The 26,216-nt window shown below is 44.3% G+C and overlaps 1 protein-coding gene across 1 annotated transcript in view; it reads right to left on the bottom strand.

Moving 5' to 3' along the window:
• nav2a (neuron navigator 2a) overlaps positions 1–25,979 on the bottom strand; it is a 98,033-nt gene extending 72,054 nt beyond the window's left edge. Inside the window, exons 1-2 of the mRNA XM_070909148.1 lie at positions 25,761–25,979; positions 1,740–1,857 (exon numbers count right to left, since the gene is read on the bottom strand). Of these exons, the coding sequence (XP_070765249.1) occupies positions 1,740–1,857; positions 25,761–25,979 (337 nt within the window). The remainder of the gene's footprint in view (positions 1–1,739; positions 1,858–25,760) is intronic.
• Positions 25,980–26,216: the final 237 nt, after the last annotated feature.

The raw sequence follows: 26,216 nt of genomic DNA, 5'->3' as shown, positions 1-26,216 counted from the left end.
TGGTTTCACCAGAGATTGTGTTGTGCGAGGTTTTTCCCAGCAGACAGGAGGCAACAGGCAGAACAGGTGAATTGGTCGCTCTGGTCCGTGTTGTTTTAATATGACAGCAGAGCAGCAGTGGTCAGCTGTCGGAGTGCATATATAGTATGTAGGCTAGATGTGGTGAGAATATAAAAAGTACAGGATGAAGGTGATGATGTTCTGGCACGTGTCGACCACAGGAACCTTTTCAGGAATACAGAAACCTTTTAAGGGAAACTCAGGAGCTTTACCCACATTTTGAATGTTAAAACCGGATTACAGTTTTACTACTTTTTTACTTTCTGATGGCCCGGGATCAACCAGGTTCAGTACTGGTGAAGTATGGAACGCCACTGACTGGCCAAACACAAGCCAGCAAGACAGACGGTTGTTTTCCGATCACGGCCAAAAGTTACATCTCAAACCAAGTTGTCTCTTTAACTAACATAACTTTCAGTTCCTGAGTTTAGTTCCTGGGAGTACTTCACTGTAATCCAGTACAACATGCTAAATTACTCCACAGTTTTCATCCAGGTGTGCTGGATTGACTGTTGCTGAAGCGACACCCCTGCAATAATCAGAATAACCTAAGCCAGCCAACATCACGGCAGGAAGCTGGAGCCAGTGTGGAAAGTTATGGCGTGAAAGAGGGAGGAAATACATTTCACATACAGTACACGACGTGCCCTATGATGTCCGCAAGCAAAAGAAGAGTCACATGCTACACAACGGCTACAGTATGAGAACAGCGAGACTCTTCTCTGAGAGCAGCACTGAGAATAGGGAGTATAAATCTGGGTCAGAGACGAAGAGCTGGGACTCAGTGAGATGCTGAGTCACCGGTCAGCTGGTGTCGGCAGACGAAATGACGAGACTGACGGTGATACAGATGACCGTGAGGGGTCAAAAACGCAGAGGAACAGCCCACTTTCACGGCACACATAAGGTTGAATATCTTCATACTTCTGCTGTCATGTGAACCCATGGTACTTCTCTAACTTTCCTGTTTTGTTTAGGTTAGGGTTAATGTGAAAGTGAGACTGGTTTCATTAGGTCAATACGAGAGGGACAGTAATTAACATGTAGCAGAAGACACGGCTCAGAGGTAAATTTGCCCTTTTATCATCAGTACAGTTTTTATGGGCTTTTCTGATATTTTATTTCCTCATTTTGAGTTTTTATATAGCACTTCATATTGATGTGCTGTCTGCAGGACATATCTCTGTTGTCATTCATACTAAAGAAGTTTAAATCTCAGCACACACCAGATCCCTATCAGTCTTTCTTTGTTTCTGACTGCGATAAGAAACTTTTTGGAGCAAGCAAGCGTCCAACTTCTTCAAGTTCACTCATGAGCAAACCTGAAAAAGATGGATTTTAACTTCTACTATCGTGTTTTGTCCTGACTCTATCAGCACCATAGAAGAAATCTATTCAACTGTGCACGAGTAAATAAACTCTTTGCATGATTCATACTGAAATTGACATTATTACATCAGAAAATAGAGTTAAAGGGTTTCATTTTGTAACATCAACTCTATCCTGCAAAAGAAAAGCTTGTTATTTGATAATGATGATGAAAAAAAATGCAACTATTTGTTTGGTAAAGGTCAGTCACATCTTTAAAAGTGACTAACGACGTGTTTCACATGCTCTTTCAGCAGCCACATGATCAGAGCTGGCTTCCTTTTGCAGATTCAAAAGTGTGTTTTCCTTACCTACGACCTGGATGATCTCAGCCAGCAGCACTCCGTCTGTGACGTCTGTTTGCAGGTCCTTGATCAGACGCTTGTGTCCTGACTTGGCAAGGTAGTGGTTGGCCCAGTCCGTGTAGATCTGCGGTCAGACACAAACACAAACCACGGCGTTCAGTTATGAGTCAACAAAAATAGAATCCAGTCCAAAATAGGGGCAACCCCGTCAGGTCGTCCACGTGTTTCAAACTCCATAAACACTTGAAAACTACAAAAGGTATAAATGCTTGAAGCAAATTTACGACTCTAATAAAATAACAACATGGTTGAATGGGAGCAGAGTAGCCCTCTTTCTTTTGTTGGGGCTCCGATCTGGCATATATCCGCGTGGTATTCAAATTGGGGCCATTGTGCTCAGCCAGGGCATTCATCTCCGAGCGCACGGCGGCTGTTTTCAATGGGCCATGCTGACATCACTCTCTGGGGACAGAAAAGACCCTTCACTGCCTGGAGGGAGGAAAGGAGGGGGGCAGAGCAAGCATCTGAATAATTTGAATAGCGTCCTTCATAATTAGTCGCCAAACTCTTTCTCTTTTACTCTGAGTGAGTTTCTATTTCTGGTGAGATTCTTTTTAAAAAAAAGGCACAAAGGTTGAAGAGAAGTTGCACAGAACACTATTCCTGATAAAGAAGAAGTTATTTTTGAGAATCCGATACCTCATGAATCTATCTTGATTCGCAGCATTGCTCGGCTTGTCTGTACACTGCAGAGACTCTGTTTAACAAGTCGAACTTCAGAGCAGTTTTCCCCCCACAGGGATCTGAAACGTGTGCGACAGCTCGGCTAAATAAAGACACCTCTCCCTCTTTGTCTTTCACACAAACCCAAAAACTGTTATGCCAGTCTACTGAAAGGGATGACAATCAGCACATTTAAGTATCCTGGTTTACCGTCAGCTTTCTGCAGTAAAAGAGAAATCTGACTTCCACAGCTCGATTTCTCCCGGAGAAATCAGGTTTCTCGGCTATGCACACGCGTCACCAGGTTCACGGCTTTTTGCACGTGCATGAAGGGAATCTGTGACAGCAGCGCGGCAAGATAAAACAAATACTCATTGCTCACAGTGATGCAGCCTTATTGTGTATTCAAAATAACGAAATCCAGAGGCAGAGCGAAACTGAAAGGAGAATCTATCAGTCTGAATATACCTCCACTACTACACAACATATTTGCACGTTAAGGGAAAATACTGTCCACTCACTTACAATACTCATAAGATACGTAAGCTATGGTTCCATAATAGGGTCAAGACTAGGGGAGAAATCTGATTACTGACCTGCTGCATGTATCCACAAATTTTACAGAACCAGCAGTTACCAGGTGCTACCACACTTCATATCAATGTGTTGTCTGCTTTCCTGTGTAGCCTAATTTCTCCCATTAACCTGGTTTGTAATGTGCATGTAAACTTCCTCAAGAATTTAAGCTTTTCTCTCATTACAGTGAAACTCAAGTGCATGTATTAGCACCGAATGAGTGCGCAGCATTATTCAGGTCACACCTCAGCACTAACTTGGACACACAACATGCACGGTGAGGTGTGTGACACGGCTGTGACCCTTGTTTCTTTGTGTTTGCACTGTAAACAGACCTGGAGCTTTTCTGCCACGCTACTCATCGGATGAATCACCGCTCTCACGATGGCTTACAACAGGTGTGAGCACTTCAAAAGGCACACACACACACACACACACACGCATGTACGTACATACACTCATCTTCACGCGCAAGCTCAGATGCAAGAGGTTTATGAGAGTACACGACCACACATTAAACATGAAAGAGCCTCGGAGCGACGTTTAAATCACAGAGGCTGCATACCCAAACACAAATGCGCAGTTATAAAAAGACTCTTGAGTGACACACGGAGCTGAAAAACCTTCAAGCTGCAGGATTAGGCTCTATCCTTTCAATTCACACTCTCAGCTGGTCACGGAGAAAAGGAAGTGCAGTGCTCAGGAGGTTTTGTGTGTGTGTAAGCTTTCTTTGAAGTAGTTTTTCGGGCAGGTAAATTGAGGGGTTGGAGTGTAATTAAAATTGAGGTGAAATGGGTAGCTGTCAGTCACAGAGCTAGAAACCACAGGGAGGTCAAACAGCCTCAGGGCAAGCTGGGGGGGGGGGGGGGGGGGGCATGGGGAGGTTGTGAGAGGAAAGAAAAGGGGAAGTGGGCAAGTCACAACAGGTTGCTTTTAAGTTCTGAAAACTAAACTTTTCAAATCACTTCTTGTGTCTCCGATGTCCTCCAACCTCCAGCCAAAACATTCGGTCCAGACTTTAAATGTGATATCTCAGATATTCAAAGTTCAATTCTGAAGAGGAAGCATGCAGAGAAATTGTATAATCGCCTGATAAATTTTGATTTAAATATTAACATTTCTAACTTCTTAAAAGTACACAAATTAATATTTAATATATTAAGAGTACATCAAATGATCTTGTCAACTATGAAAGGCCTCGCTTGTGTCATAACTTCACAGAATCATCACTTAACGTCACTTAAAGCTTCTTTTAGCTCATTGTTTTGGTTTTAGGACAGATTTTCTGTATGATAACGTCTCACCTCTCCCAACAACCTCGTTTCCAGCAGCAGCAGGTGGATAAACCCACTGTACACGACCCACCCAGCACCAAACAGCAGACAGACTGTCTGCAACTGACTATCAAGTTAAGTTAGCAGCTAACTTAGCTGGTGAAGAGGAACATCTAGCAGCTAAGGAGCCACACATTCCTCTCAGGAGGTGGTGGAGACCAAAACAGGAGTCAAAAGAAGACTAAATATTAAACTTGTCAGTTAAACAGAAAGACATGTCTCTGCGGATGTGTAAATACGCAGCTGTTAGCTAACACGTTAGCCATAACGACCTTATAAGGCTTGGTGTGTCTGTTGCGGAGTTCTTCTGCCCCCTAGTGGCGAATACATAAATCAATGAAGCTTTGACTGACCAGCTATCCTTACAAACTGGTCAGGACAACAGTTAAAAATAATTTAACTCTCATGTCATACTTCACACCACTTGCAATACTTGACTGAACTGAAGGGGGCACAATTGAGCAGCAGCGAGTTGCCGAGCACGCGGATGCAAAATGTGAACACAAGGAATGAATTAGTTGTAACCATTAATAATGGGACCATCCCCAGCGATAAATAACTGGCACAGAGTTACATCCCACCATGGTCCAACTTTTACAACATCTGTCAGATGCCTGTAAATCAAAGACCATGTTAATAATTGAAAGCAAAAAAAAAACATCACGAATGCATTAATCTGGATCATGTGTTTAACCGCACCTTTATTGTAGCTTCTGTGATCTGAAATTGACTTCAAAGGTCACAGAAAGAGAGAAAGGAGAGGTGGGGGCTGACGAGAAGCAGACATCGGATCTGAGAGGCTTTTTAATAAGCAGCATGGTTAGTGAAGTATTGACTTCATATTGACTCAGTATCTATCAGACAGTCACTGACTCCAGCCCAGTCTCTACACCACTCTGCACATTGAATAGAAAATTTAATTAAAACTCCCTAGGGTTGTAAACGAGTGATGAACTGATACTGTCATTATATCAGAAATTGAATTCATTGAAGGGATAAGAGGGCGACGTACAGGCTAAGTGGTGGGCATTATTACCTCACAGGGAGTCCATAGTAGAGTAAGAAAGTAAGAAGGAAGTAGGTTTTTAATTTCAGGCCATTTCTGTGCAGGGTTAGCTACTGAACGTCAATGCTTTCATGGTACCAAATGAAACGTGTCTGCAGCATCGAGTATCTAAACCTGTCAAGTATCAAAAGTTGGCATTGAATGATTGGTCAGCGTCTTATTCTTTATTTATTCATTCTGTGATCTAAGTTAGGAATTATTGCTAATTTTAGATTGTATTTTATTTGTGATTTACTCTCGTATGGCTGCTTGTGTAAAGGCAACATTAAGCACTGCTGCGATGGCTCAGCAGTAAAAGGCTTTTGTACAAAAACATTTAGACACCTCAAAATACGGTGTCGGATAAGTACCAAAATACAGTTTTTTGTTGCCACAGGTTTTGTAAAATGTTTGCAGAAATAAAAACAACCATCTTAATGCATGCAATCAAGTTTACTGCAGACTGTGAACCTCCTATCTGTTTAACACTTAACGTCCTGTAATGGCACAACAACAGACGTGTTTTCCAAGAGGGAAAATCCCTCCCTCCCCAGAAACTCCCAGTGGTCCCGACCCTCTGCTCCTGGGTCAGTGTCAGTGTGGGACATTCCCGTCACCAGAGACAGCAACATGACACTGACTCATTCACGCTATCGGGGGACTTATGGAAAATGTCATATGTGGCCTATTGACCTGCTTTGAGAATTTGACACCTTCAAGAATGAAATCTGGGTGCAGGTTGCATCCTTTTGGGTTTCAACACTGACCATGAACAGGGCAGTTACACAAAACAAAATGTTTCGCTGTCCAAATACTACACTGGCATTACTTTATTTGTCGTCAATTGTTTTGACTGTCTTGATGTTTATGTTTGGTTAGTTTTGTCTGTTCTTGTGTCTTTTATCTGGTGAGACTTCAATTTTAGTCCTAAAAGACCAGAAAATGTTGGAAACTAATTCGGAACCAAATGAAAGAATACAGAATAACATGAATGACATGTTGACATTTAATTAAACACAAGTCCCTGTAAACAACCGACTATGATTTGTCCATTCACAAGCACACATTGCATGTAAGCCTGGACCTATGTGCATGTTCACATAATGTCCATTTTAAGCCTTCAATGACACAGAGTCAGTTCTTCAAAGCCTGTGATGAGCAGCTATGAGTCACTCACTCAGACAGCTGCGTCTTTTTTTTTCTCGCACAAACACACAAATCTGCTTCACATCCAGCATCCCTGCTGCCCCGGCTTGCTGAGTCACCGGGCTGGTGAGCGATGCCTACAGAAGGGCATGACGCACACAGGCCAACCCTGCAGCTTTGGGTCAGCCTGGGCAGGGAGAGGGCGAGGGCAGCCAGGGCATCACACTGGCAGAGTGCCCTTGAGTTGAAGGGGACTTTCTGTCAAGTCATGTTTTATCTATTCAGCCCAATCACAAATCGCAATTTGCCTCAAGGGGCTTTACAATCTGTCCTTAGACCCTCGAGGAAAAACTCATGAAACCTCAGGAAGAGCAACAGCGGAGGGAACCCTCTCCTCTCCACCACAGAGACCTGGAAAGAGGACAGGCCACGCAAAAACACTGTTTTGGCCGGATGGCTCAGCTGCAGGTGCAGAGGCGTAAGTTTAGCAAATGTCACGACATATCATGACGCAGGCTGATTATACAGAAGGAGAAGCTAAGCAGATGTGCTTTTGTACTTCATGTGGCTGTGTTTGAAGTGCTAACCTGCCTGCTGAACAAGCACACTTGCATCATTGCAGCTGGGAGCAATATTTTAAGAGTTAGAGAAAAAAGCTTTTTAGGTTAATGTTTGAGGTTACTGAGGATTTGTTCATTTGTCCTGTGGGTTTTGGAATACTTTCACTCTGATTTTTTTCAAAATCCATAATCTCTTCTGCATAAAATGGTCAAACAGGAAGAATGCTTACCAAATTGTCCTTGTCCTCAGACACCTCCAACTGACCATTTTCTAATCTGGTACTTATTTGGTTCATGGAGCTTGTTGGCAGCACACAGATGCACAGCATGGTGGAAAGCACGTTACATAAAAAGCCAATTAGATAGAGTCAATTCGAAAGACAACATGGGACAGAAGTGCATTAAACTTCATGGCTACACATGCAAATATCTGCATTCCTGAACTCATATTTACTCTCACTAGAACCTATTAGGCTATATATTATGATGAAAAATAGTTGATAATTTTGGCAACAATCACTTGAAATTGTGTCTGTTTGGTTTGCAATAATGACAGAAGAGCTCCACCAAATCCCAGAGGAGCGCATTGTTGAACCCGTTGAACACTTAAGCTCTTTGTTGGGTCTGAATATTCTAGTTTGATGATGATGATGACGTGGTTTTTCATTCATTGCGTGAGTTTTGAAACTCTTTCATAATTGAGAGGTTTGTGGATTTTCTCAACCTGTTGAGGTTTTTTCAGTCTTTCCATTGAAGTTCAAGCATGAAAGTCACGAACCAGCAGCTACATTTTACACATTTTCATGTGACACCAGTAACACACAACACCTCAGTTCTCACATACGTTGAAGGCGCACGGCTTTCCAAAAACAATTACGTTGATAGCTTCGGGACTATTAGCCTTATTACTTTCAGGGTTCAGTAAGCAACCTAAAAAGCGCTGCACTTAACACGCCATTATGAACTAATCTACCGACATGAGCAAGAACTATAAAGAGAACACAGCAGGACCAAAGCTGCTATAAAGTGCTATCTCTCACGAGAAGCTTTCATAAGGAGCCAGGACTTAAACAGCTCTCGTTGTAATTCAGGTAATGGCACTGAACCGAGTGCTGAGTCTACGAAAGGCTTGCTCTGATAACAGTGCTTTCTTCTGCCTTTTCAAAGGAAATCTACCTTTTGACGTCAAACACAGAGCCAGCTGAGATGAAGGCCTCTTCCACTGACCACGTTCAGGACATCCAGGGGTTTATGAGGTAGAACCAAGTCCCAACAACAAGCTTTCATTCATTTGTTCATCTCACGGTGTCTGTTACCTGTCTCTGTCGGGGGGCTTCTAAAATAATTCTCTGCTGCTCCTGGAGATCTGGCTTGACCCCTGACGTTTCTATTTCAAGCTGACCCTTACTCTTTCTCTCATAACTCTCATAAGTCCCTTCAGTTAAAGTCTGTCGTAGATACGAACACTTCTTCACTGTGAATGGCTGCTGGCAGGTTCCAACATCGCAAAATAGAAATATCAACAGGTGGAGAGCCTAAGCAAAAATGCACTCATGCCACCATAATAGCCCACGAACTCTAAAACCTTCACTACGTTAACCCCTCCCGTCCCTCTCTGGTTTCTTACCACTTTGTAGTTTTCGCAGGAGAAGCGACTGTAGCTCCTGGTCGGCACCCTGAGGCCGCCATACTCCGCCATGGGGGGCCCGTCGCCTTGACGAAGACAACTAACAGGGCAAAGCAAACAACTAGAAGTCCATACACTTCCAGAAGACTAAAAGACATAAAGGCGAGGTGGAGCGGGTAAATATAGCCACGCTGACTCTCCTGTCCCGCTTACATCTCTGTAACAGCTCCGAGTGTCTGTCTGGCTCGTCGTCTGTATGAACAGGACATGCTTTACTCCTCTTTTTATGTACTTCTCTCTTACCTCTCTCCCCCCCCCCCCCTACAGACAGCTTCATAGTGACGCCTCAGACATCCTGACACTGTTTTAACCCCTCTCTCCTACTCTCGCTGGGTGTCATTCACTCTGTCTGAATCAGACACCCTGACTCAGTTCCCTCTTCTGTTACTGGAAGAGAAAGATAGACCAGGAACACAAAACCCAGAAATGGACCATTTTATTTTTGGGCACTCCACACTTTTGTGGAAATCGATTAAATCCCTCTTATATCTTGGTAATTGGAATTAGGCAGACAAAGAGGGCTCAAAGAGATTTTTTTCTCTGTTAAAACAATCTGTAATTCCTCAGAAGTAGGAATGATAGTAGAACGTGTAGCTGCTTGCTCCTTCTGTTTTCTGTTTAAGATTCAACAAAGCCCTAAACTCCTGAATTGAATGATCTATTAATTGGCTATAGTAGCCAAGCTGATCACATGTTTCCACTGTCGCCGCACAGCAGGGGATAACCGCTCTGACTACTGTCTACCTGCTAGCTAGCCCGGCCAGCCTATGATGGTACACTACCTCAATCGAGCCACGTCTTGTGCTACACTGGCTCAACATAAAATGCGGTCAACTAGAGAGAAAGCACATTTTTTTCAAACGTCTTCTAGTGCACAACGTTCCCCACAGCTCAGAGTCGCCGCATGTGTCCGAGACAGATGGCTGAAATGTGATGGATGTCTCTCTTCGATGTGACAGAGCTCCTGACGCTGACTGACAAAACACTTCAGTGTCTTCTTCCTCTGACACACCTGGTGCTGTACATTACAGCAGGCGACCACACACACACACACACACACACACACACTGACAAACATAAGTTCACTTGGGAGGTCTCAGGTCTCCTTCGCAGGGTTGAACTATTGTTTGAATCGTCTTAAGTCATGTAGTGATTTAACTTTAACCAGCAAAGTAATGTGCTGACATCAGCACCGTCCTGCTACATATTCATTCACTGAGAAGCTGCCAGAACGACCCCACACTTCAACATGAGCTAGTCAGAGGGGCATTTGAATGCATTTGGCCGAAAGTGAAGCATGAAGGCGTCACGTTGGGGCTCAGACTAAAGGTTTAAAAAGGAAAGAACATTTTGGCAGACAGAGTAAAACAGGCAGGGGCTATTGCTGAGAATGCCTGCATTATTGTAATGCTATTTTATCGAGACATGCTTGCCAACCTTTAACACACACACACACACACACACACACACACCTAGTATACTAGTTTCAAAGGGTTTGTATGATTTAAACGTCACATTTGTGGAAAAAGTAGACATTTACTTCAGACTCCTCAGTAAACAAGTTAGCCAATTCTTCATGCACCATCTCCCCACTGTGTGATGATGTGTCATTGTCAACTCTTGAGCTTGTTAAAGAATTCTTTGACCTCAATGAATTATTACAAATCCTATAAATCCCCCAATTTCCTCAGCCATCTTTAATGCTTTTTCACAACCAGTGTTACAGTTCCCGAGGTGAAGGGTGACCTCTGTGTTAAGTGCAATACACAATCAAGTTAGAGGGGACGTGTTCTTGTCGGCCACCCCTCCTTCTGCCTGACCATGCTGAGTCTCACCGATAAGGACTCAGCAACCCTCCATGCTGCTGCTGCAGGCTGAGGGGCGACATGTGGCAACACATCCCCTCTGACCCAGTCTGGGCCGGCTAGCAGATGGCTGGTGGGAGAATGATGGATGGACTGATGGATACACTCACACAATGATCTAACAGAAGGATGCAAGGAGGGTAAAGGGTGGTGGACAGGTGCAGGTGATGAGTCTCCATCGTATCACAGAGCGTGTTGCTTTCTCTGTCACACCTAACATGTAGAGACAGCCAAGACACTAGCTGTGAATGCAGGAACAGTTTAAATAAGTCTCAGTTTAAATAAGTCAACACTGGGTGAAGGGAATCATCATCTGCACAGCTCTCAGTGAACACTAGCAGACAAAGACAGATGGCTTCTGAGAAATCAGTGTCCCTGGTCTGTATGATATGACAACAGAGGGCTGCAGTCTGCTCTGCCAGCTGCCGTGCTGCTTCCAGCCCTGTGCTCCAACACTGATGCTTTCAGTGCTTGACCACAAACTGGACTGTGGCATCCTGGTGGCTCAGTTGGCGTAAATTATCCCGCCTCTCTCCTAATCTTTCCAACTGCACGGTCTGATAAGGGGGAAAAAAGCCCCAAAAAAGTTCCAGGTTTAGGGCTGCCATTGTTTACACAGTTAGTTACACAGAGTCGCTCTTGTTGTCACATCTGCAAAACCAATCACTGTCACAGCTCCACCGACAACCCCTGAAATTACCTGGAACTAACATTTAGTATCACCTCCTGAGCAGTGACCAAATCTAGTCCCACAAGCAGGTGCAGATGAGTGAAAACACAAGCAGAACCTGTGACAACGTCTACACATTAGACTGTGTTACGTTCCTGCAGTGGAAAAGGTCCTGTTGAAGAAGAAACGTAAACAGACCTAGAAAGATAGGGGGTCCTTGAGAGACAGAAAGAGTGACAGTGTGAGAAATGAATTCAGAGTGTATGAGTTGCATGTTCTTCACGCAGTAACCAAACGGAAGCCACAAACATTTTCCTTCGCCCTACTCTCTCTTCTCCATCACCACTGCAGCTGGAGCTGCTTCTTCTGCTTCTCAGCAGGATGCACCATGGATGGTTTTTGGTCTGTGGGGCCCCTGGCAGCTACCCCCCTCCCTCGCTCACTGTTGTTGTCACACAGGCCTCTTAAGTGGCTTTAGCCCGCAGAAAGCTGAAACAGGCCGTTCTAAATGAGCCCTCATGTCTCTGCTTGCTCTCTGTTTGGCACATGAAAGACATGTGGCTTTGTGAGGCATGGAGGCCACACCAGGCACATGGTAGACAAAACGTCTTGGCCAGAGCTCTGCAGTTTAGAGTATGGGAAACAGAGTCATCCATCAGAGAGCCAAGAGACTGGGTGTGCATGTGTGGTCATCTGTACATGTGATACATGAACTGATTTGAAAATCACTGCTGGTGGATGTAAAAAAGATGGGTTAGGGTTAGGGTACACCATTTACCCTGACTATCTGACAATGGCCAACTACTCAGAGGTTAATCCAGAATATGATAATATTGAATCGTGAAAACTAGACTTCTAAATCCCCTAAATTGGTGCTTTGGCTGCTGCACAGTTGAAATGGCACAGCAGCGTCTGCCATGCAACATCTGATCCGGACAAATCCCGAGACAAGCAGCCTGATGCACATGAGGGCGCAGCAGCCCAGCAAGTGTTATTAAAGAGGGCTTTGCTTGTTAGGAGTACTGTGTGTGTGAACGAGCCATATGCAATAATAGAACTGATTTCCCTGCAGGGAAAATTCTCAGTCAGCTGCCTCGTGGTCCTTAAAAATCAGCTCTTCACTCTCCAGGTGCAGTACAGTAGCAGCGAAGGTGTGCACACTATAATGTATCCTCAACACATAGTGGGCTGTACCCATAATGCAGCATCTTATTTAGTTCTGAGCTCCAAAACTCTACAATATCATTGCTCTCAATCCCTTTAAAATGCACTGTGTAGGTATCCTGTTGCCTCGTAATCAATAGCTTCAGTTCAAATCTGCCAGAGACCCTTGTTGCATGTCACCGCCTCTATTTGGCCAAAGTTTCAGGTGCATTAAGGTGCCTGCCACGTAGCCGTAACATCCTGCGTTCGACTCAAGCTCAAGACCTTGGCTGCATGTTAACTTTGAACATTCTCTTCACTGCAGACTATCAAAGATTAATAAAATGCCAATAAGGTAATCATCTTTAAAATAAAAGCGAAACTGTTGTCTGGAGAAATTTGAATCCAACTCACTGGACTAGAGATTTTAAAACTCTCCTTTCTCCTTGAACCTTTACAGACAACAAAGACTTTGCTCAGTCAATAAGGTCATCAAAAGAATAACCCGAAACACAAATGAGCAGTTAAAAGCACACACAAGCATTATTACACACAAAGACACACAGAATACCGCAATGCACCACATGACAACCACAGTATACACCTTAGCTAAAAACAATTACAGCTCCATTGGTTTGTTTTCTGCTCTGTGTACAGCGGCACGTCTCTGACCAGGATTAAACGCATAAATCACGCATTTTGATTTATACTACACAGGTCATATGTTGACATAAGAACCATGACAATCAAATAATCAATAGACCTGTATTAGAACAGAGAGGATTATGGGCATCGACTACACTTCATAATAAAAAGTGAAGGTCATTTTAATTTCTGGAAGTGTGTGCACACGTTCAAGTGTGCATTCTTGTAATCCCTTTGTTTGTGTGTGTGTGTGTGTGTGTGTGTGTGTGTGTGTGTGTGTGTGTGTGTGTGTGTGTGTGAGACTGACAAACACACACTGACCCTGTGGCCCAGCGGCCTCCTGTCAGTCACGCTGTGTGGAGGTTAGCGGTGTGTAATTAAACTAGCCTTCTTATCGGCTCATCTCTAGACTCGGGTAATAACCTCCTCTGCTTCCATCTCCCCTTCCTCTGTGGGCTCACAGCAGATCCAGATAAGGACCCTGGCTGAAAGAACGAGCGAGACACAGAGAAAGAAGGGGAGACAAGAAAGAGAGAGAGAGTGTCCCGTCCACCTGGGTTGTTTGTAAACTCAACAGGGTGCTTATTATACAAAACTACTTTTAGCAAATCTGCTGTTTCCTACTTTTATCACATACATCAGCTATTACAAAAATCTTTTTTTCTCATTTGTTTGCACCACATGACCTATCGGCACCTGACCCGCCCTGTATTTTATCACAGTGTCCCAGATCCTGTTGAATATTTACCATCCCTGTGGCATTGTACTTATATCACACCAAACAGAGGGCCACAAAGCAGAACCGAAGACTGTCCTCTTCTTATAAAAGGAGAATACACACACACACACACACACACACACACACGAATGTGCCACGAAACTCTGGTTGAAGTCCTTGCTAAGCCTATTTTAACTTTCCATGCCGACATCAAAGTGAAGCTAGTATCAGGTGAGGGGAAAACCGGGATCCATGCCTTCAGCACTTTCCTCTGATATTAAAAAGGCCGCCACTAATCCATTGCGTGCCTGCAATCCAACACCACAGCTACTGTAAGGCTTTGGGCTGATGAGACAAGCATTTTCACTTATACATAAACACACAGTGGAAAAAAACCCTAAGTGAGACATGTCCTGAAGCTGCAGCGTCAGGAGAGAAAGGCAGGATAAAGTTGAGAACACCATATTGATAAAAGGACTGTCAACAACAGAAAAAAGCCTATAGGGCAGGGATTTTATATTTTATATGCACAGAAAAGAACTGAAACGCAATTAATTTTTTAACTGGCCCCTGGTGTTTGACCTTTATGATGACCTGCTCAGTGTTCAGCCTACCAGCTTCATGGTGAAATTCTTCTGCTCCCAGCGGCACAGCATCAAACTCATCTTGCTTCTTGCAGCTTCCTTCCTCAGAGACACCTGCCTCACACGGAGGAGGACTGTTGGTTGGCCGGCCCGGCCCAAATGCAAGCCATCAGAACCAGGTCTAGACCAAAGTTGCCCAACACTGCCGGAGCAAAACCCAGAAATCCACAGAGAAAAAAAAACAATCCAAGGAGGAGGTCGCAGGTTTGAGAAAAATGTCCTAAATGAGTCCACCAGGTAGATCCAGAGAAAATGGTAAAGCTGCCGCTTGCTCGAGCCCCAGCAGGTCTCTGTATGCCTGAGGGGGGGGGAAGAGCTCAGTGCCTCCAGCTTCTCTCCACCCACTCTGAGACATGGAGGAGGGAAAAATAAACGCAGGAGGCGAAAGGCAAGAGGAGCTCCGCGGCCTCTGCTGCCGCTCTGAGAGGCAGCCAAACCAAACGCACCGAGAGGAGGAGGAGCAGTGGATCCCCCCTTCCCCTCCTCTCTTGCCCCACGGCAACACATTGTGCTATTGCTCTTCAATGGACCATTGGTCATATGGGGAGGAGAAAGAAAGAGAAAAGGACAGACCTCTTAACCTTCCATCACCCCTCCCCCGATAGTTGACCCCCTCCCTGACAAAAAAAAGTGAGGAAAAAGGACAAAAAAGGGACAATCAGTGCACCCTTGATCACAGTGGAGAGACTAAATAGTGGGAAGTGCAGAGCTCAGAGGCCAAACCGCGCAGAACTCAACGCTGACCGACTCTTTTCTATTTATTATTTCTTTAAGCGGCTCCTCTGCTGTCTGTTAAAAAAAGCCACGTTTTATTTTCCCCGACCAGAGAAAGAGCAGTCCGGTCTCTGATCATCCGTCACCCACATCACATTGTAGCAGCTGCATGTGCGTATTTATGTGCAAGTGTACAGTGGGTTCATAACCTAAGCATTTATGTATGTGTGAGTGAGTCCACAGCACAGGATGCCCTCCGTTTGAGCGCGTTCCAACCCCCTGTGCACACACACACCCCACCACCGACCACAAATTACAAGCCGAATTTAAGTTTTGGGAAAGGCCCAAGATTTACAGAAAGTTCCCACAGTAGGGGGGTGCCTGATCACTTCCAGCAGTCTGAACAAAAATGCTTTAAGCTTCACGAAACAACAACAATAACACCGAATGCAATCTAGACAGTATAAAATAATGACCTGTGATATTTTCACAGAGACGTCTGTTGTGCTTCTTTACTGCCAAATACTAAAATACAACAGCGACACAACTTATAACTGAACTGAATTTCATAAACACGCTGAGAATGGCTAACTACTTCGCTGCAATGCAACAAAGAGCAAAAAGAAAATACACAAGCCAAAGCAACTGAGCTTTGTAAGGCACTTGTATGAGCCTTGCATGCACCACTTCAAGAGACTCAGACTTCATCAAGTGAAAATCCAACAAGGAGGACATCACAATGAAACCTACACTGATGATTCACTGGTTGACAGTGGCTGGAGGCTCTGTGAGGCTGTCCTAAGGTACAGCGTTGCTTTGAGCTAAATGCTAACATAAAGGCATGAATGTCTGTACCAAATTTCATGGCAATCCATCTAATAGCTGTCAACAGTTGACTCAAATGTCAACCTCGTCGTGGCACAAGTTGAACCATCGGTTTCTGTACAAAACTTTGTGGTAGTTCCACATAGTAGATGTTGTGATATTTCACTGGATGGGTGAAAACTTTGACCTGCTGGTGGCGTTAGATGAAAACTTTGACCTGCTGGTGGCGTTAGATGAAAAGTCAAGACACCACCAAAGTCAGTGAGCTTCATCCTCTCTGCACCACAAATGTCTGCACCAAATTTCATAGCAATCCACCCAACAGTTGTGGAGATATTTCATAAAACAAAAGGCCAAAAATGTCAACCAAATGTTACAGGAAAACTCAAATTCATCCTCTGGGGACCATGAATGTCTGTACAAAATGTCATGGCAACATCCTATATGTTGAGATATTTCAGCCTGGATCAACCGACATTGCCATCCCTGGAGCCGACATGTCTAAAAAAACTGTATCTATGAGCAATAAACAAGATGGGAATTAAACAATATCAAATAGTGGATTTTGCCATTACAGCGTTCAAAATCAAACTTTACTTTTTAAACAGCTTCTAATACTGCAGATGCAGTACTTTTTCTATACAGTGCAGTATTTCATCAACCTAACACACCACAAAAGGAAACCCGTCTACTCAGTATACCACACCACGGATACATCAGTCCCCCTTTGCTCCTAACCAGCATTGATTTAATGACATTCTGGCTCTACAAGAAGAGAATATGTCAGCGTTTAGGGCTTGTATTTAACAGTTTTAGTACAGGCCTTCAACAAGCTCATTAAGTGCAGCCGCAGTGAATGGGCTGAGTATGGTTCCTTTCACAATCCCAGATAAACCTCAGTGTGTCAGGGACAATGGGGGGATAACCCCGCAAGGGAAGGCCCTTTGTTTTGGGGGACCCCCACCTCCGAGCTCTCGAGGCTGGGGAGGAAGATTGGGGTGACGGTGAGGGGGTTGGGATGGCCCTACTGCCTGGCTGTTCCGTTCTGGGTGAGGGGTGGGGGTGAGGGACATATGGACTCGCTAGGGGTAAAGAGACATGCACAAAAGCAATTGGACAGGGGTCTACTGTGAAGGTAATGGTAGACCGACTACTTTATTTGTCTTTCTATTGACTTCCCCTCATTTACATCACATACATTTAATGTGGTATGGACGTTGGCACATACACAGGATGTCGAACGATAAAAGATAAATTAGTTGTATCCGTGTAATCTGGTCAAACTACAACCAAGATGACGGATTGTCTGGTGTCACCTTTGTAAAGCTGTTTCACTGTCTCAGCTGTAAAAATGCCATCAACTAACCAGGTGACATGAATGCAAATATAACATTTACTGAAGTGAAGTTAGACAGTTTGGACTGTCACCTGGACAGATACAAGGAAAGCATCTCTAACCACAGTACATATGCCGTTTCTGGTAGTTGGCCACACTGCACCGTACAGATGGATGTAAAAACCATTAAAGATTTGAGCTTAAACTGATTATTAATACTTTTAATCCGCCACTGCGGCCGGGGCTAAACATGTGATGTACAGTAGGTTGCACAGGTTTTCGATGAGTCCGTCAAAGAAAGGAAAAAAAAAAGACAACTAGACAAAAAGAGAAGAACTAATAAACTCTGGATGTCGGACTGAATCTTTGCTCATCTGATTTTCCCCAAATCCATGTCTGAGTGCTTAGACTCCCTTTGAAGTTTGAAACTATTTCTCTTAATTCACCATCACATTTCATTGTATAACATGCACTTGAAATATTCCATTTTTGAATTCAGTATTTAGAATAATTCCCCATTCTAATGAAAAGGTACAATATCAGCATTAGAAAATCAGAATTTAGAAGATATATTTTCGTTGTACTGCGTTGCACTCAACATAACGTTCAACTCAACTTGCAGTTTGTCCTGTGAAGAGCAAAGAAAATGTCATTGAAGTGCTCTGGCATCAAATTATAAAACTGATTGGAACACTTTGAATCCAAGGATGCCATCTGAGCCTGGTTACCACGGCTACCAGCTGAGACCACCTTATTAATGAAACAACATTCAAACCCAGAGCAATAAGTGACCTTACAGCCTGGAATATGTTGTCCGAGCTTCAGACACAGTGAAAATGAACTTCTAAACTGTTTCGTTTCAAAATAAAACAATAATTAGTTAATGTATCCAGAAACTCAGAAGTTTTTATGTGTTTTTTAAGTGTTCTTAAACCTAAAATCTCCTGTTGAAAGGTTTTCATCGCGTATTGATGATACGTAATTCTTCAGGCAGATGGGCGAGATGTCATTTTTTATTATATCTATGTTTTTGTCTTGTGTGTGCGTGTGTGATGATGATGATGATGATGATGTGTGGGTGATGGAGAGACTTCCTGAATGGCAGACTTTAGGATTTAACAGTTATCAGGGAAGCTTAGCTTGTGTCGACTGAGCGAGCGCAGACATGCAGAGCAACAGTCGAGAAGGATTGTGATTGCATCCAGGTTAAACTCAGAGGAATAAAACAGCTTGAGAAACTCCCTGAAGCTGCACGAGAAGAGACAGTTGAATGGACGTGAAAATCTACTCTGTCAACTTTTCACAACCAGACAGAGCTGACAGAAAGCCAAGAAATATTTCACAGATGTATTCGTGTCTGTTTACGCTGAACAGTCACATCAAACTCAGAGCACAGCTGAGAATCACTGCACAGTTTGAACCAGTAAATATATGCTATCATATTATGGTATTATAGCAATCTGCTGTACATCTAGGCAATAAAGGCCCTATAAAGTTTACTCTCTTCTTCACAATCATCTATTGCATTGGACAGTTTGGGCAATCGTTTTAACACACATTTTCTTTTCTAAATACGCGGGTCAGTTAGAACATTAAAACCTTGGGTTTGTTTACAAGCTGTCTGAATGTGACCCCAGATCTCAGCAATGAAAATGGTGAGTAAATGTTTAGACCTGACGGTGAAAATGGCCAAAACTATAAATAAAAGACCTAAATACAATGTCTTTGGAGCTATTTAAGCTAAGCAATGCACATTTACTTTATTATATGACTTGCAGTGTTGACTTTTTACACTCTATGAAAGGTCCTATGTTTTCCAGCTTTGTACAAATATGTTCCCCTTTATTTACTGTTCTAGATTTAAATCGTTCTAATTCTGATTTGTTGGATCAAAACCTGACCAGCAGACGTCATCAGCTCTTTGCTGGCTCCACAGAGGTCACGGAGTTATCCAACCTGCCTCTCTGTCCTAGTTGACCCTGGGCACGGGCCTCTGGGGAGGGTGACTTCAGCCCTGCTGACCTCTACCTCCTGGCCTCTCCTCCGTTTTCCACACCGCCTTCTGTTTCCAGACAGAGATGGAGCTGATTGTGTTAGTCTAACCGCCTCTGCAGCGCCGATTCCCCAGGGGGCGCCACTCACAATGACCGGTTTGTCTGCACCAACGGGCTCCCTGCGACAACTAACGCAGGGAAAGCAGAGAAGGAGAGAAACTGAAGAGAGGAGGGCACCTTGGGGGGAGATCAATGGAAGGACGTTGACTCAGGAGAAGCAGATGCTTCTTCGTTAACGTGGTTATATCCTCAGCCATGACCTCACACAGGAAGGCGAGGGGACAACCGCACAGGAAGTGGAATCTGATCGAGACGCATTAGGCAGAGATGAGGTCATTACAACTGCAGCCAACTGCCATGTGATCACGTATATCCTAAAAAAAATTAATAAAAATCTTTACAGTGTTTATGCAAAAGCTAGAACAACTTTATTTCTAGAGAAGATGTGGAACAGAATATGAAAAACCTAAAAAGGTAAACATTAAACTATAACATCTCTTTGAAATTACTCCAGCAGGGTGATTTATTCCAGCCACATTAAGATCTCTCTGAAACATCAATTCCAGCTACATCGGAGCAGGTTTTCTTGGAACATATATGAGGCCAAGAAAATGTATTTATTCCTAAACATTTAACCTTTAAGGTCAAAGTTACATAACGCTATCTGGCCATTCGCAGGAGGAGACTTTGACTTCACACATTGAGCTTTTTGATTAAAAAAAAACAAATCTAGTAAGTTAAAATCTTGCTCAATGGGTAGAAGTGTCTCAGCTACATTCAACAGCTCATGAAGTTAACATCCAAATCAGACCAATGCTTCAACTAAAACATATAACAAAACGCATCCTGGAGTGAAGTTGGATCTAGATACCTCCGATTTTATTTTCTGAGAAATGGCACAAAGACACAGGCCGGTGCAGTATTTCTCACTGAAAAGCTGCACAGGTAGCTGCCGGGGGAGAACCTGCCTCTTCATACTCAGATAAAAGCCACAGACTTCAGGCCTGCTGCTATCTCACCATCTGACCGTAGTCTGCCCGAGTACGAAGGCTCTGCTGGTATCGCAGCCAGTCAGGCCGCTTCAGTCCAGCCTGATGAACCTGCAGGACGACCACCTCTGTGTTCTCTGAGGGGGGATACAGAGGTGTGTTGTCGCTCTTATCAACAGTGACATGGGCTTCCTCCTGCCTGATGCTGATAGTAACACACGTGTGGTCGCTGTTGGGTGAAAACCTATTATCTCCAAAGTGTCAGCTTTCAGGAACTAAGGAAAACCGTCTTCATTTCAGCTCTGACCCTCTGACGGCTTTCCTGCTCGGCTGTGACAGATACAGCAACAAAATGATAAAGCACATAAGTTGAATCCGTAAGCATCACTCACAAGACCTAACAAGACGTGTCCGTTTTTTTGCCTGTGCTCTTTGTCTGAACTCAGTCTGTTAAAACCTCGGTTATTCCTTTGAACAATGAACTCTCCAGCAATGAATCACTAAAACATCCATTAAATCTGGCTTTAACTTGCAGCACCTCCTGAGGAGACATATGTGCATGTGTGGCCCTTTGTCATGGTAATAAAATAAAAGCAGCAATATAGCCACCCAGACCACCCCCCCCCCACCCACCCACCCAATCTGTCCACCTCTGGGCGGATAGGAGGGCATTAGCAATCCAATGCAGCATGATGGTGCTTTGCCTTTCACTCTCACCTGCTGGGCCGGGTCTTCAGGAGACTCAGGCTGGATGTAAAAGCCATAAAAAAGTCATTAAAGCCTTTCACAGGATGCTGGGGAGGAGGAGGGGAGGGGGACCTCTTCTGGGGGTCAAGTGAGATGGGTTTTAAAGGTTGATGCTGACATTTGCAGACCGAAGATGCGGATATTAAATATGTTGAACCATTATTCAACTGTTTTAACTTGACTTGTATCATGCTGAACGCTCTGTTTAGTGTTTTTGCTTTTCTAGAATCAAATGTCGGGAAGATTATTGTCATTATCAAGTGATCTCTAATTGTCAGAAGATTTCAAAATAGTACATATTACATGTTCCCAGGACCCGATGCTGCATCTTAAAATTGCTTGTTTTGTCCGACCAAAACCCCAAATTCAATTCGTGATATAAAACAGAGAAAAGCAGCAGATGTAACTGACGTAATGGAATTCTTTTGGAGTTAGCATCTGCTTAAGGCTTAACTATTCATATGTATTCAATATTAGAGGGGAAACAAAAAAAGAATTACAATTTACATGAAAGAAAAATCAGGCAACAAATTATAATGTCATTCCTGGGTTTCACCAAATTCATACATATATTGGTGGATATAGTGGAGTCTAATCTGTACCATCGCGCCATCGATCAATAGCAATAGTTTGCCGTTTCGGGTCATTTAATTAGCTTTGAATCCACAATAATTAAATGAGTTCACACATATCACTGGGTATGTATGATCACGGTCAAACCAATTCGCAGAATGAAATTACACCAAGTTGAAATAATTCAAATTATAATCTCGGGCAATTACGCATCTTGAAGAACGGAGGAAGTTGAATTAATGGAGCACAGAATCACTGATGCATCTGTCACGCAGTGGTAAGAAAACAGTGATGACTTAATATCCAGACTAAGCTCTCCTCTCCTGGATGGGGGTCTGTCTATATTGTGGATCCTGGTTTATTTACGACAAGATCATCTCGGTAAATATTAGCCGACGTGGCCCGTGACCCTCTTCAGCGGCCCCACGATGTCTTTATGTGATTGGGATTCGGCTCTCAGGCCGAGATGAGCTTTCATAATGAGTCTAATAAAGCCAGTCTTTACACAGAGCCTGGCTTAAGCCTTTATCTGGAAAGATACTTATTAAGATAGGAGCTCCTTATCACACCGGCACACGGACAAATCTCCCTCTGTGGCTGTGTGCTCATGTGACTGACTGTTTGTGTGTGTGTGTGTGTGTGTGTGTGTGTGTGTGTGTGTGTGTGTGTGTGTGTGTGTGTGCGCGCTCTACAGGACTTTTAAAAGGTCTATGCACGCTTCACGTAGCATCAGAATTTATTTTTCAGGGTCTCCTGCTGTGAATGCGGCTTTCACAGATTCTTGGTTTGAACCTTTTCTTTTTCAAAGCTGGAGCTGAGAATTAATGAGCTGGCAACAATGAACACTTGGATTACAAAGAAGGGAAGAGAGGGAAAAAATGAAAGAGCGAGAGAGAAGGAGGGGGAAAGAAAACAGAGAGAGTGAGAAGGAGGTCGCGGATAAAACTGAGGCATTAAAGATGAATAGAGAAGCAAAGACAGTGGCCTTGAATGACTTCACACACACACACACACACACAGTCTCTCTCTCCTGCTAGTGTTTGTGAATGGAATCAGGTGTAGAGCAAAAAACAGCCACTAGAGAGCAGCAGAGTATCTGCACAGGGCTTTGCTCTCTGTAATGACCGTATGGTGAAAGGTTAAAGGTCAGAACAGCTTGTCGTTTCATATGTTGTCACACAGGAGGCGGAAAGACTGCGCACGCACACACACACACACACACACACATACACACACACACACACATACGCAAAGAGAGAGAAGATCTCAAATACCATTCACACATTTCCAGACTATCACCTTCACATCAGATTCAGCAGATTGTGCCAGACTTCTCTCACACACACACACACACACACACACACACACACACACACACACACACACACACACACACACACACACACACACACACACACACACACACACACACACACACACACACACACACACACACACACGTCTGTAAACGCGGTCTGGATGTTTCTCTTTGCCTCCTGCTGCTCTCGTTGCATTACAGATTAACTCTTTGTTACAGGTGTACACAACATGTTTGTGTGTTTAGTGCCAACTGGGCCATCCAGCTGGATGTTTGCGAGGAGCCTCGGCTACACTCTGCCATGACACCACTAATCCTTCAGATAACTGCTAACATGTGCTGTTGGTAATTATGTTCTGACACACCTTGTTTTAGCTCTGCTTCACACAGTGATGTCCTTCGTTTCCCTGAGTGCCTGAAAACATGCCCGGATTCAGCCACGGTTTTTACACTTTTTACGAATAGATCCTCCTTTCCTTTCTCTTCTTCCTTACGTGTTGTCTGCGTTGCTTCATTTATGGCTTTTGGATTTGGATTCGGATCCAAGAGGAGACCATCCTGGTTTAATACAGGTCAAATAAAAATAATGGCTGACAGTGATAGAGATAGTAAGAGCAAGAGGGTAAGTTTTCCTAGATGAGAAATGACTCAGACCTCAACCCACTCTTATGACTGTACTGGATTCATGTCTATTTGCTGCTACTGTGGGTGCTGAAAGTGGTCTCTCCGCCTCTCCTGCGATGGATTTTTCTCCCTGTATGACGGCAGCTCCAGAAAGAAGCCCTCACACCTTGAAAACTCTTCATTGACATGAAGTGCTAGATTTTTTTTTTGGTGAATGGACTTATTCTGATTATTATACTAAAGGAAAGAGTCTCTATATTGTGTCTCCTAAGTCAGCTATCCTCCTGAAGAAACTTGGTACAGCCAACAGAGGAAACAATGACAGCAACAAAAACATAAAGCAGCTCCACGTCTCCGGAGAGCCTCGTCTCATCTCGCTCTGCCCTCAGAGCAGATTGGGTTCACAGGGAGGACGAATGGTGTCTGCGCATGAAATCCACCGAGGGTTGGACCGACAGCGAAGCAGCATGGAGGGTTCAGAGTCCTCACCAGCAATTCTGCCTTTCAGGCCTTCCCTCCGGTTCAGTCAGTCCCTGGGGTGAAGCCCAGCAGACACAGTCCAGAAATGAGGACGATAAAACTGAGCTATGAAACCACTAACACTCCTGCCCTGTGCTAAAGGGACGTCCAACCATGGACTATTAGAGAATCTGTCAGCTTGTTATTGATGTTTTTCATGGTCATTCCAGCCGGTGCCCCTGATACTGATTTTCATTCACTGTATATTTCCTCACCTACCTTTTTTCTTTTTCTGTTTTTCACCTCTTGTGAAGGACATTGTACATCTATTGGAATGAAATGTGTTGTATGAGTATAAAGTTTTATCATTGTTATCTAGTTTATGAGAAACTGTGATGATCGGTGTCTGATGCAGATGTAATATACAACTGTTTCTGAGTGTTTGCAATCACTGAAGCAGACAAGCTCCAACACCTTCAACTCTGGTGCAGAAAAACAATTCGTAACGACTATAAAAACAGCAGCTGTGAGGTGATTCCTTTGCCCAAACATTCAGTACACGTCAGGACATGACTGCGACATTCACATCACTGCTGCTGGTCAGGAGGGTCAAGGGTTAACCCAGCCGAGGGTGAAGACGGCTGCTTCATCAGCACCACGGGGATGGAGAGAGGGAGAGAAAAAAGGACAGAGAGGAGAGAGAGGGGAAGTCATGGAAAGTAGGTCAGTGAGAAAACGTGATTAGCCACAAAACAAACGACACCAGCAGCGGACGCGTGCCGTGTCCGACGGCGCTGTGCTCCTGTATCTTCCTCCTCACGCCATCATCATCACCACTCCGGATTCAGATTTGTCTCCTAAACAGCAGCGATGCCTCAGTGGCTCCAAGTCACGCTTACTGTAAAGGTTGCCAAGCATGCACTTGCTGGCTGGCTAATACACACAAACACACACACACAGACACCTCCTTCCTCTCGCTGCCTTACATGGCGTTAGAGCGATCCCTCTCGCCGTTGCAGCCGTTTGTGTGGGGTTGCTAAGCGCAGCCAATATTTCACAAACACAGCAAAACAGCCACCCTGATATCCTGCTACGCTGCCATCCTGGACAGCAGAGACGCAGCCTGCTCCGGCTCCTTCCAGGAACTCACTGAATCGGGCTCTGCGTTTCCGTTATGCTAAACTGAGCCAGAGAGAAGTATGGTGATACTGAAATTCAGAGTATTGATTTACACAACAATCAGCATTCAAAGAGCCAACATGGCTGAGAAAACAAGGACACACAATCTGAAGTGACTGATGACAACTGACTAAGTGACTTTTCACGCCAAGACTGAATTTTTATGCCAAAAAGACTCGTTACCTTTTAGGGTTATTAATTTGAGGATTTCTAATTAGTAAAATCGAAGAGCTCTGTACAGACCATTTAGGGAGAGAGGATTTTCCAGCAGTGTTCAAAATGATCTAAGCCACATAATGTACCTCACGAAGCTACAACGTCCTATCAATGAGCTTAAACCATCAGCACCTACATTCATTAGAAAGTGGCTGTGCTGAGTAATAAGTAGCAGTACTGAGGTGGACAGAGATCTAATGAAAAGACAGCCGGGGGGGGGGGGGTTTACATGCTGACCTGAGAGTTTCCTCCAGCCTCTGACACTGGCGTGATGTTTCTTGGGGGTCCTGAGCCCACCTGCTGGCCCAGCGAGGGGATGTGGGTCTTGACGGGCGCCGGAGACAGAGCTAGAGCTGATGGCCTGGTGTGGGTCTGGGGCATGGGCAGCGCACTGTGCACCGGTTTGGGTTTGGGGAGTCCCGACTTCATCTTTGAGGCCACGAGGATGGCTGGCATCTTCTCCCCGGCCGCCTGATGACCGCGTGCTCCCCTTCCCTCTCACGCCGAGATGGAAATCCTGCAACTAGTCAGCAAGACTCCTCGTTAACTCTCATATGACCCGGCTACTTCTGCGAGTGTGAAGGTGTTACCGGACTGAAGAGACACAGGTGCAGCGTGCACCTTATCTTTCTTATAATTTGTCTGTGTCCGGGTCTTGGCTGCTCCTGATGGATCTCAGCAGGGGGGGGTGAG

The sequence above is a fragment of the Enoplosus armatus genome, chromosome 1 (genome assembly GCF_043641665.1).
Source record: "Enoplosus armatus isolate fEnoArm2 chromosome 1, fEnoArm2.hap1, whole genome shotgun sequence".
Lineage (NCBI taxonomy): Eukaryota > Metazoa > Chordata > Actinopteri > Centrarchiformes > Enoplosidae > Enoplosus > Enoplosus armatus.
The sequence above is the reverse complement of the archived record's forward strand: the minus strand, read 5'-3'. Positions and strand labels throughout refer to the sequence as shown.